The 12,106-nt window shown below is 39.8% G+C and overlaps 3 protein-coding genes and 1 pseudogene across 3 annotated transcripts in view; 1 reads left to right on the forward strand and 3 right to left on the reverse strand.

Moving 5' to 3' along the window:
* Positions 1-2,565, reverse strand: part of LOC149096545 (uncharacterized) — a 31,473-nt gene extending 28,908 nt beyond the window's left edge. The window contains exon 1 of the mRNA XM_089281437.1: positions 2,460-2,565. Coding sequence (XP_089137563.1) covers positions 2,460-2,565 — 106 coding nt within the window. The remainder of the gene's footprint in view (positions 1-2,459) is intronic.
* LOC149096543 (uncharacterized) overlaps positions 1-7,073 on the reverse strand; it is a 58,505-nt gene extending 51,432 nt beyond the window's left edge. The window contains exon 1 of the mRNA XM_089280721.1: positions 6,895-7,073. Within this exon, the coding sequence (XP_089136847.1) occupies positions 6,895-6,949 (55 nt within the window). The 5' untranslated portion in view covers positions 6,950-7,073. The remainder of the gene's footprint in view (positions 1-6,894) is intronic.
* A 2,458-nt stretch (positions 7,074-9,531) lies between these two features.
* Positions 9,532-10,480, forward strand: LOC149096547 (uncharacterized; annotated as a pseudogene).
* An 830-nt stretch (positions 10,481-11,310) lies between these two features.
* Positions 11,311-12,106, reverse strand: part of LOC110042911 (uncharacterized) — a 37,915-nt gene continuing 37,119 nt past the window's right edge. The window contains exon 9 of the mRNA XM_089280664.1: positions 11,311-12,106. This exon is cut by the window's right edge and continues 1,406 nt beyond it. The gene's annotated coding sequence lies outside the window, so the exon portion shown is untranslated.

Consider the following 12,106-nt stretch of genomic DNA (forward strand, 5'->3'; position numbering starts at 1 on the left):
AAACGTTTCGGCTCATGAAAACAAAGCATAAGATTATGCACAGTCGTGGACCTTCCAACATAAATCTTGTCATCTCTGTTTGCTCCTTTGCCTGGGCTTTATAAACATTTCCCTCTATTAACAATACACTGTCGGAATAGCCATTAGAGAGGCATTGTTGTCACTGATTCAATTAACACTTGGTCAATCTACAAACCCCAACAGATTTCCGGCTGTTGTTTAAGCCGTTGTTAAACAACAGCCGGTCGGAAATCTGTTCGCCGGCTTCCTTAGCAGAGGAAAGAGATGTTAAACTGCAATGGGACAGCAGTCCCACAATAGGATTAAAGCGGTTTACAACTATGGTTGCTATTAAAAAGCAGATGAAATATCCGTAGATTTGAATAGATAACATTATTAAATTCTCAGCCTCGAATAATGCAATTCTAGCTTTCTGATTGGTTCACTGGATCTCGGTTACCAGCCATTATACCTGCGTTTGACCTTATATGGAAATGAAAGCGGCAAATGTCGCTCGGCATGAGCTTTTTCGCGTGAAGCGAAGTTTCGTCGAAAAAAAAAAATGGATGAAAAAAAGCACATTTGGTGAGCTATCTACACAGGAAATACAGGGAATTATGGACAATGCCGTCCCAGTAACAACAAAAAAGCCACAAAGCTCGAGATAAGAATATTTAACGGCACGTATACGTTAAGTTTCCCTTAAAGTTGCAAAATTAAAATATGACCGGCGAGATTTGACGCATTCATGAAGATTATGTAACAAAAACAAATTTTACCTGAACAGAATGGCTTGCTAGTCCTGGTGGCACCAAATTTTCGAAACCGATATAAGAAATGTCAAAAGAAGAACTGAATGTTCAGTTGAAGTGTTTTTACTCGTCTGCGAGGAAGAAAGATGACACGTAAATTGCAAAAGTTCATTGATTAAATCTATTAAAGCCGCCAGTTGATCATTTCCTTCGCACGCCGCCGCACAACAAACCGTTTTCCATTATCTCTGACCAGGCAAATAAGTTATTAGAGCATATGCATTTGTAAAAGGCCGCAGGTAAACAGGCATAATTGCCGGCGTAGTCCATAAGAAACCAGTTTTCAATGAGCAGATGAGGAAACTGTTCGAGTAAGCAAGCTCGGATCAGCCGAGAGCAAGAATCCCGCACAGCTACAGAGGACGACCTAGTTTCATCTCAGTCTCTTTTTTGGCCGACGACGACGAGAGAATCAACGACAGCTAGCGCCAACAATTCTGTTCTTGCGAAAAACACCTCAAGGAGTTGAGTGTTTTGAGCTGAACCGAAGTAAGCCCGGTTCTTTACCAGCCACGAAAAACCACCAGGTGGCCTCGGAGATTCTGAAGATGAATCTGACGCTAAAATAGTTTCTGTCCTTGACTCTAAAACTGACCAACAATGAGCTCCACACATACAGCTCGAAATGCAAAGGCTTTCAAAGCAAGGGAATCCTGAGAGAGATCTTGTCGAGAATAATTTTGGCACAACGTCTGTGTCACATGGCGATCAAAGTTTTCCACAGCATTATTACAATGGCAATGTGCAAGTGCACAATTATTTGGCTCTTCTCCATGACTCGAACTTGAACGCTTTTCAAACTTTCTGACCAAGGTTATATCTCCTTCATTTGATAGACGTTTCTTGAATTCTACTTGATTGCAATTTTATTCAGCAAATTCGCTTGCTTCGCTCTCAAATTTTTCATTCAACTAATTTTACAAACGGTGCGCATGTCATGTGATTTCCCACTTGTTGTTGTTTTTGTCACATCGACTTCCGGTCGTTTTGTAAAATTAAAATCCAATAAAGTTAAGCTATATTTCCAAGAATACAAACGCACCGAATTTAATAAAACAATTATTCCATTCGCGCTTGTTGGATATGAGATTGGTTATAGCGAACTCGGCCCTACGGGCCTCGTTGGCTATTTACCATCTCATATCCAACGCGCGCTCATGGAATAATTGTTAATTATTCCCCCTTTCCAAGCGACCAAAAATCAGTATCTCTCAGGCATAAATATTCGATTTCGCAAAATGCTAGGAATCACCAATTCGTAAAAGTGCTCGATGAATATTTCCAACTTTGGCAATATAAGAAGGATTACGAGAGATGAATTTGAAAAATTTAATCCAAAATTCTCACGGGTGCGCCCTTGGCGACTCGACTCTGCCATTCAAAACACTGGAAAAAGGTCCATCCACATCCCGCTTTCATCCCCTATGGTTAGGAAATGTTCTGTCGTTAAACAAAGTGCTGTTCTATCATAGCACATAGGCAGTGTGCAGTCTGTTTCGAAGTCGGGTAGGGATTATAAGGTGAGACTGCAGAGATTTCAGGCATGAAAATCAAATTGATATGACATGATACATATACGAACAGGAATACTGTACACATCACATTCCTTCTCGATCTTGGCTAAGAGAACCACCAAATGCAGCTTACCTGAAGGAGATATTGTAGAAGCCATTACGATGTTGTCATAACTGGGTAGCTTTAAAATGTAAACTGTGCAGAGCAGCACAAAACGAACTCTTCCATATGCTCCCATCGTTGCTTTGGAATGCTTACTGTGTAATGTAAACTGGGATGAAGCTTGGAGACTCAGATCAAGTGTAGGCTATGAGAGAAGAATGGGGAGAAGTGGAGGGAAAGGTATTTTTAGAACGACTGTACCGTGACTTAGGTCATAGAGGTTGACTAAATATCATGCAAGCCACGTCATTCAGTGCTGAAACGACGGTGCCTCTGCAAACGTCTGAGAATACCTGCAAATAAAGTTGCCGTAGTAGTATGGTACTCTGCTAACATTCGTTCGCGATACTCTCATTCAGATGCCCTTTCAGTGTTTTCAGTTAGAAATGATACAGTACTAGCCCGCGTGTAAAGAACCAAATGCTTTAAGAACCTGCGGCCAGAAATTTTCCACTATGATTTTAATACCCAAAAATACAAGAACCTGATTAGCCAAGTAAGATCAAGCAGGTTCTTATATGTGGGTTACAGTTAAATTATGAACTCTTGTTATAGAGAGAACACTACATCTACATTTTTTAATCACTTGTGTTATGCTTATTGTACTACCCTTGTAAATAAATTCTATACATTTAAGGATCAAATCTAAGTTTACTATTTTCCTGGTAATTAAAAACTATATCTCGTTCATAGAAAGTAAGACACAAATAAAGAACTTAATTAGCCTATATTGCTAATAATTTCCCCAAAATAAAACAACCTATTTTGCTAAGGTTCAAAAAACATAGGTCCTTACACGCGGGTTTTTACTGCAATCATTTTCCGAGTGTCTGGATGGGATGCTAGAAAATCAGTTATCAGTTAAAGTTTCGGTGATTTCTCAGCTTTCAGTAAATTTTTGCAGATCTCAGATCTTACCTGTCAGCTAGAAACCGAGTCATTTCCAAGATGACATCCCGAAGGATTTCGGGAGTACCGCGCACCGGAAGTAATGTTCTTTGTGTTTCAACAAGTAGATAGTAACGTACCACAAGAACAAAATAACCGTTTATTTTGAAAGTCATTCTTCCTTATAGATACATCATAACGAGGCTAACGTGCACCCTAGTACCGAGGCTACCTAGGCTACCATACATAACACACTGGCTATCAGTTGGCGTGTTTATCAATAACATCAGTCATAAAGTTTTCCTAGCGACCGGTAGAGGCAAACATGGTTAGTTAGGTTAGTGGAATCGCGAATAAAAATATCCATTTGTCGAATCGGCGAATCAAAACCTCTCTTTTTTCCGGTGGAATCTAGAAGACAATATAAGGCAACTGAACTCAGCGCAGTTGTAACCATTCACCCATAGGTATTACTTACCATTTACAGAAGACGTTATTGTTGGTTTTACTGTTGATGCTATCGTTGGTTCCACGCCGGTCTCAGTGGTTGAGATGGGTGCTGTAGTGACTTGCGATGGCTTTACTGAATGTGACACTGAATGCAATGCAGCAGTCGTAAATGATGCTGCGGTGGAGGATCACACTTTTAATGTCTGCACTGTTACGTGAGACAATGGCAAATCTGTTGTGCCGCTGGGTAATACCACATTAATAGTTGCACTGAACGATTCCAGAGTGTTTTCTGTGCTGGACGTCTCCTTACTTATTTCGCCGCTAGGCGATCCCACATTTCGTGATGCAGCGGACGATTCCACGAATTTTATTGGACTGAACGATGCCACACTTGGGGTAGCGGTGCTCTAACCTACAAAAACCACAACAATAACAACTTGAACTGGATTTATTTGCGTGATCATATATACATACAGTGTTGCAAAAGCTTTTATAGACTAAAACTAAAACAGTAATGATTATCGTGAACATCATAAGAAGGTTATGATAATGCAATCAAGTTACATCGGTTTGATTTGAAAGAAGAATATTGCGTACATTAAAGCAAGATGAAATGAATTTTGCTAATTGAATATTAAGAGAATGGTCATGATGATTTGTAGAAGTCACAAGTTCGCCAATCGCTTGTAACGAAGATGATTGTTTAAAAGTCGGAACGATATCTTCTATTTAACAAAAAGATTCCATGTTGCCGTGCGTCTGTTTAGTAATAGATCGTAGATGACGTCAAAATGTGGCAATAGAACAAAAAAGTAACGCCCGAGGCGAAAGCCGGTTGGTGTTCATACCACATTTTGACGTCTTCTGTGATCTATTACCGAACATAGGCACGGCAACATAGAATCGAATTGTTTTATATAATAAAGAAACAAACTACTACAGAAAAACGCTTTTTTATTCCTAAATCTTTCACATAACTCGAAAGCCGGCCTTTGGTCACTTTAGCAAACACGAAAATAGCAACTTGACGTAATCTATTGTCTGTACAAAATAAAGGCGCATCCCCATTGGTTGCTACGCGTAACAAAGAATTGTGATTGGCGTAAGAAAAGCACGCCACTGTCAAACTTGCTTCTCGTCGAGTGAAAACTTACAGCGAAAGCAGAATTGAACTGCGAAATCTACAAATTTTAAAGAAAATGCTGGAAAAGTTAAGTCAGTTTTGGTCATCAGAGCAGCCCTGTGAGCCGAAAAGTTGAACGTTGACTTGAATATTGCAGGAATTGAAAAATACGCTCGGAAAACCTGCGATCGCGGTCAACAGTGAACGTCATTCGATTCGGGTTTTGAATGAAAGGAATTTGTGTCCTCTCAGAGTTGGTGCTTCTCAAACCAGTTTGATATGGTGTCAGAGACACCTTATAGCTGCGATACAGTTGGCCGTGAGCTGTAGTGAGCTATGTTTTGCTCGCTGCTGTGCCCTGAAACGGATTGGAACATTCGCGTTTGGAAAGCAGTGTTAAGCTTATGTGTTTATTTTAAATGATTTTAAGAAGTGATGCTTTGATGTTGCATTCCTGACATCAATCTTTGTGGACAATTATTTTGAGACTGAGAAAAACTGATTTTTTTAAATAAATTGATCTCTTAAACATTTTGTTTATTAGGTTTGCTAAGTTCGAGACAAAGCAATAGTTTCTTATACCTTATAGTAATTTCAAGACCGCCAATTTTGTGTTTGGCTTGGTCTCGCTCGACTGCTTACTGAGACCGCTCGATTATTTTTTCAGAGTCCGGCATTCTCTAAAAAGGAAACGCCTTTTTCTTCCTTCATTTGTTTCTCGTGCCTGTTCAATACCTCGACAAGACTTAAAATACAAAATATTACTTATTTGCCCGCGAAAGCATGGAAGCTACGAAGGACATGGAAGCGCTAAAAGTCAAAACCTAAACCGAGAGTCGTTACGTTCGGCCCTTAATGGTAACTTTATTGAAGAGATGCCAGTATAATGTTCTTGTTTTTTATCTTAGATATTGTTACCAGCGTTTATTAAATTGCAATTGTGGACTTCATAATGGCCGCTAAGGCCCAGACACTCGCAGGCAAAATAGTGTAGTTGTTACTTACCTCTTTCAAATGCTTACCAACGTTGGAATATGTTGCAAGATGTGTTATGGTGCAACGGGGTGGCGAAGGTATTTTACGTTGATACATTGCGTGCGTATCCACCCAGATGTCGTGTGTTATGCTGGCCCAGGAACAGCAACGTATGAATAATCATGGCACTTATGTAGACGACTAAAGCAGTTGTCACTACTTCCTGAGTTGTTTACATTATCATTCATGTCATTATATCATTCTACGCAGTTTAAAATTCAGGAACTTTCATATAACTTTACTTGCAATGTGATTAAATTGTGTTTTCTTTGTCTTCTTTCTACCGAGTCTAAGGCCATATTTTCGCCATCGTTGCGGAAACGTAACACCTACGTAAGGTGAACTTACAAGCTTACTATGAAGAAAACATTGAAGAAAAATGATTAAACTTTGGAAATCAGAAACTGGTTATGAGAAAGCAAGAGTATCACGAACAATATGAAAATGAATCTCAGAATTTTTGATGACGACACAGAGCCTCATCCGGGTATCATTGGAATGAATTGCAATTTAACCCAAGTTTTGAAGCAGATTGGCAGAAAGTTGTGGCAACTAGCTCAGTTTTGCAAGAAATCACACCATATAAAAGCATGCAAAGAGTTGAGATACCAAAACAGATGTTTCTCTAGAGACACGTTGAACAGTCTACTGAGAGGTTCACTAAATTTTGCTTATCATAATATTAGCGGTAGTCCATGTTTGTCATCGTTTAGAACATTGGAAATTACGAAATAAGGACGGGTAAATAGAAATCAGACCCATTCCTCGAAAGCTGTGTCTGAACTTTCTTCACTTAGTTTAAAAGGAAAGTGATTTAATCTTTAGAACATGTCGAGATTATATAACACAGCACTTCAACCATGCAAAATTGGATGCGTCAAAAGCAACGCATAAAGTATGACATACCTTCACCACCTCCCACAAGGCAAAGCGAGAAGCACAATACAATCAATGTTTTCATTTGTCTCCTTATGCTAACAGTTCAGCCATATCTTGAATAAGACACAACGCTTGTGCTAAAAACACCACCCACCGCTCGACTCAGACAAACTATGCACCGCTTGATTGACAATTTGTTGTTCGTGCGAAGCAAAGCGTGACCAATATATAACTGGAATCTCTAAAATGATGTCTTGATTGCCGTCAAGAACCGAGTTACATGAACACACTACGGCCTTGTGAAAGAACTTTCTTTGAGAAAGCACGAAACACTATTATGAAGAAAATTATCGAGAGTTTGTCCTTTAGTGGTAGTTGTAAGGAGTGTGATTCCGTGTTTCTCAGTAAAGATGACCGCGAATTCTTTTTCCAGTTTGTATTGTCATGATGGGAGCGACTTATTTAAAATTGTTTACATTTTTTGTATCTTTGCTAGCGTTTTCCTTTTTAACTTAGAAAATATTTTTTTCCAAGTTGCAGTGGTGAAGTGATTGCATCTCATCACTCCTTCACTCCTTCATTATCACTTCTTGTTAGACATTTGGAACCCGGAGAAGCTCCCATATGAAAAAGCCAGGGATCCTCGCGGGAAAATTTGAATTTAACTTCTAAAGGGGACTAATGTAGGAACTACTCAAGCTTCATTAGAACCCTATAAGATACCACTTAAGGTGGCTCAAAACAGTTTCCAGCACTTAGAGTTTGATGGGTCGTTACAACCACTCTATCACTTGCTACAATCATGGTATCAAAAGGTGCCCGATCATTGGTGAACACGTTGTTACCATTTTTGTGACACGGTAGGTTACCATAGCAACAGTATGACCTGCTAAAACACCGTTAATTACAGCTTTAGGGCTTATAATTAAACAAAAAAGGCAGGATAAATTTTTTATCTTATCTGCAAATTTTGATAAGCATGATAAGACGCAACTTTTTGCAAGGTTTGAAAATGGCTTAGGTTTAATTGGTTGATAGACACTGTATGAAGAAATATAACCACTTGGAAATGGCCATATCAGGCTCAAACAGAGAGCATCAAACTGGTATTAACCCTATTTCCAGAGGCGATAACAACTGTTTTGTTTTTAAGAGTAAGGTTCAAAATGTTGAGAGAGCACCACAGCACAATTTCTGCTCTCCTCTCAATCCCAGTTTGACAACTTCTTTCGCCTCCCCCACCGACCCCACCCACACAATTCATCAGTGTGCAAGTGCCTAGAGAACATATTTCGGAACTAACAATGAACGCTTATATTTGCAAAAGTGATAAGGGTTACACACCAAAATCCAGTAGGTGGGAAACAATCGCGTGAAAACATATCGCGTCTTTTATATAAATGAAAGGTAACTTTAACGGGGGTGTGCGACACTTCTTTGTAGAAACACTTACCAATAGGAGGAACACCGCGGGCCTGCACCACGCTACGTTAAACTGTGTTCAGAGCTACGCTAATAACTAAACAGTAACTAACAACAGAATCAAATTCTTAAATCACCCACAAGTTGTACCAACTACCTACGACCCACCACCCACCACCCGTCTTTGATAAAACCTGCATGCTCTTTTTGCATTCTTGTTGTACCAGATATTTCAAGGCGCGTTTTTAAACGTGTTCATAAATTCGTCATTCTATAATTACAGTGGACCTTGCCTTTTCTTCCACGTTTCGTAAGCAATCACAATTGCAAGATATCAATTTTTTTCTTCATTCACTTCAATAACTGTATATCTTGAAAACCTCTCATAAGTGAGTAAGGCTTGCATCAAGAAAACGGATGGTTGCGTAAAATTTAAAATCTCTTCTACTTTTCTGTACGTAGATCAACGTAAAAAATACAATCCAAAATTTATTGTCAAGAGATCATATGTTTGCAGTTGGAACGCTTTCCTATATTAGGTAATAAGTCTCATTTCCTTGGTTGAAGGGGTTTTTTTTTTATTAATAAAGCAATCATTTCTTTGCGTTTTCTGCTGCACAGGAACACAAAACGTGCATTTTCCTTTCCATATAAGGAATCCCTTTTTAGTTAATCTTCTTAAGCAGTAACAGCCCTAGTTTATTGACGGTTTAATATTACTTCTTTGTGAGTCTTCTATCTAAAGAAACTGAAAAGACTTCAACTGCTAGTTGAAAAGGTGCAAGATTTTAACTCTGAGCTGAAAAAAATGACTCAAATAGCTCATAGCTGAGAAGTGGGCTGAAATTTTAAGTGATAGCTGAGAATAGCCGAACATCAAATAACTGAGATTCCATCGCTACCTAAAGACTCTCTTTTCAATTTGGGAAAAAAATTCGAGTTCCAAATGGGCTTTGAACCAACGACCCTTCGTAATCCAGCTGGACGCTCTAACCGTTGAGCTGCTGGAGACTCTATGGTAAGCAAGGGTGAAATGCGAGTCTTTGAGTAGAACCGCATCGCGGTTTTTTTTTTCAGTCTGGTTTTTTTTTCCGAGTTGATGTTGTTTCTACATTTAAAGTTCCCTATAATACTCACTTTGGAGGGTGTTTGGTTGCATCTTTGAGATTCGTCACTCTGACTGCGCCATGCAGTTAGTGAGTTCATGAGTGCCAAGTCATCATTTGGCTGTGTGACCGCGCGATGCGGTTCCAGTCAAAGACCCACATTTCATCCTTGCTCATCATAGAGGCTCCAGTAGCTCAGTGGTTAGAGCGTCCGTTTAGATCACGAAGGGTCGTGGGTTCAAATCCCATCTGGAACTCGGATATTTTTCCGAGTTAATGTTATTTCTACATTTAAAATTTCTGATCTACTCTTCACTTTGAAAGTAATTCTGTACATCAGAAAAATTCTTTACGATACTGTGGCATAGCTTATTTAATAAGTTCTGATTGTTGTTTGAATTTTTCTAACGGCGAAGCTGCTTGGTATCGAATCAACTATGGTCACCATCCCGTATGCTTCGAGGCCAGAAACAACCGTCCAGGTTACGTGATATACCGAGGTGCGCAAGGCATGCTAGTCGGTGCCCTCAAGCTTGTTTACCGAAACGGCGAGGTAAGGTGCGTCTCTGACGTCGTCTACAACAGTCGCTGGGGTTGCCATGGTTACAGCTCCTTTAAGGCATACCCTTTGAACGTCATCATTACCCACAGACACGACAACGTGATATTTCCCCTGCAGCAGTTTATAAAGCACGGGTCAGGATTGTGGTACACCATGCCCGTAGTGGACGATAAGCATTCTGACGAGCTGGTCTTCTCCAACTTTGACTACCCGCTTTATCTGCACCCCTATATGGAGCTCAGGGTCTGGTTCGGCGAAGACTTGAAGAACTGGTCTGAAAGCGATAACCAGGAGAGGGTGTGTGTTGATGTTTCCCTCACGTCATCGGGGACATAGGAGCGAGTGCTGGAGGGTCTCCCGGAGGAGGGACCTCAAGAGCGCAGGCCCTGCTGAAAAACCTGAAAACGAGCCTGAGTAGCATCATGCAGAAGAACTGGAAGTAAACACAAAGTAAACAGAAGAATACGTTGTTAGCATGTGCATGATTGTAAACAGCTATTGTTATTTGAAAAGCTAGTGTAAAATAAAAAAGCTTCTCAAAGCATCCCCTTGTAGTTTTTTCGGTTATATAGATTATATTACTCACTAAACTGCCTCCTTCGTTGAAAACTAACTCAAGACTGCAATAGGTTTGCTTTTTATCAGATTATCAGCCTGCTGTTTTTTAAAAGTATGCGCTGCATGACTAATGAATTGCTGATCACAGGGTAACCACTTACCTTGATCACAGGATTACCGCTTATCTTGATCACAGGTTTACCACTTACCATGATCACAGGATTACCACTTACCATGATCACAGGCTAGTTATCTTCACAGGATTACCATTTACCTTTGCCAGTAGAAGTCTACTACCTACGTTCTATCCTCACATGATTCCTTAACCACTCCCTCGCCTCTTCCTCCCTAAGTCCCAACCTAAGAGTCATCAAAACTGTATTTCTCATTGCATTGTACCAACATGGAAAGGCATAAACATGAAAAGCCTGGAGCTAACTCCAAAACCCAACCGTGTATTTAGCCTCTAGTCTCACATTGAAAACAACCGATTTCTATAACACTTATTGAACTACTTACACAAAACCTAAATTACTGTATTACTATTGTATTATGTACATCGAAGATCTTGTTGTCGAATTGATCACCATCGTATGAAATGATGTTTTTCAGAATACAGGTCATGGGAAAAGGAAAAATTATTCCAATTAATTAGTGCATAACACGTATGCTTAGAATAGTAAGGAGAATTTGCATTTTGACACATATGGCTCAAAGCGTGTTGTACTCAATTGATCACAGGGAGCCCTCACATCCGTTTAGAATATGAATAAAAGAGTAACCTACCTTTATCGCGCGTGTTTTGTGTTTTGTGACGGCCATTTCGAATTTTTAATACGCGGTCTGCTAGTGCGAAGCCTGGAACCGAAATTATAAAGGTCTGGGACGGGTGAAAATTCTCGGAGGATCCGATCGCTCACCGAGCGATTTCTGTAATTTCGGGTCCAGACCTGGTACTAGCAGACCGCGCGTGTATTAGAAATTCAAAATGGCCGCCACAAAACACAAAACACGCGCGATAAAGGTAGGTTAATCTTTTATTCATATTCTAAACGGAAGTGAGGGCTCCCGGTGATTGATCTTGGATTCAAGCGCCCCCGTCGGTCGAAAAGGTGTCCTTCTTCAAATAGATGCTCCTTGGGCCTCAACGGCACCGCAAATACCTTAAAATATTCAACATCAACATTAATACTATGGATTTACCCAAGGACCTCAACAGAAAGCATTTTACACAAAGATTTTTATAGAATTATGTTTTAGTATAAGGATCTGTATGTAAGGGTCTTGATACTAGGACCTCTATTAATGAATGTATACAAGGACCATCAAACAAGGTCCTTGGTACAGTTATCCTTATACAAGGAGCTTTGTGTAAGTACTTTTGTATAAGGGCATTTATTCGAGGTGTGTACTAAGGTCTTTATATAAGGACTTTCAGAATATTCAAATGCCTTTATATAGGTTCTATATAAAAGAGACCCTTCCTTATACAAGGGCCTTCACATGGGGTCCTTGATATAAGAAAGACCTTCATGGATTTGATCACATCGACATATCTTACGATCGTGTATCGATTGATCCATGCATCTCT

The sequence above is a fragment of the Orbicella faveolata genome, unplaced genomic scaffold (genome assembly GCF_042242905.1).
Source record: "Orbicella faveolata isolate gen_17 unplaced genomic scaffold, um_ofav_v1 contig_48, whole genome shotgun sequence".
In the NCBI taxonomy this organism is placed as follows: Eukaryota; Metazoa; Cnidaria; class Anthozoa; order Scleractinia; family Merulinidae; genus Orbicella; species Orbicella faveolata.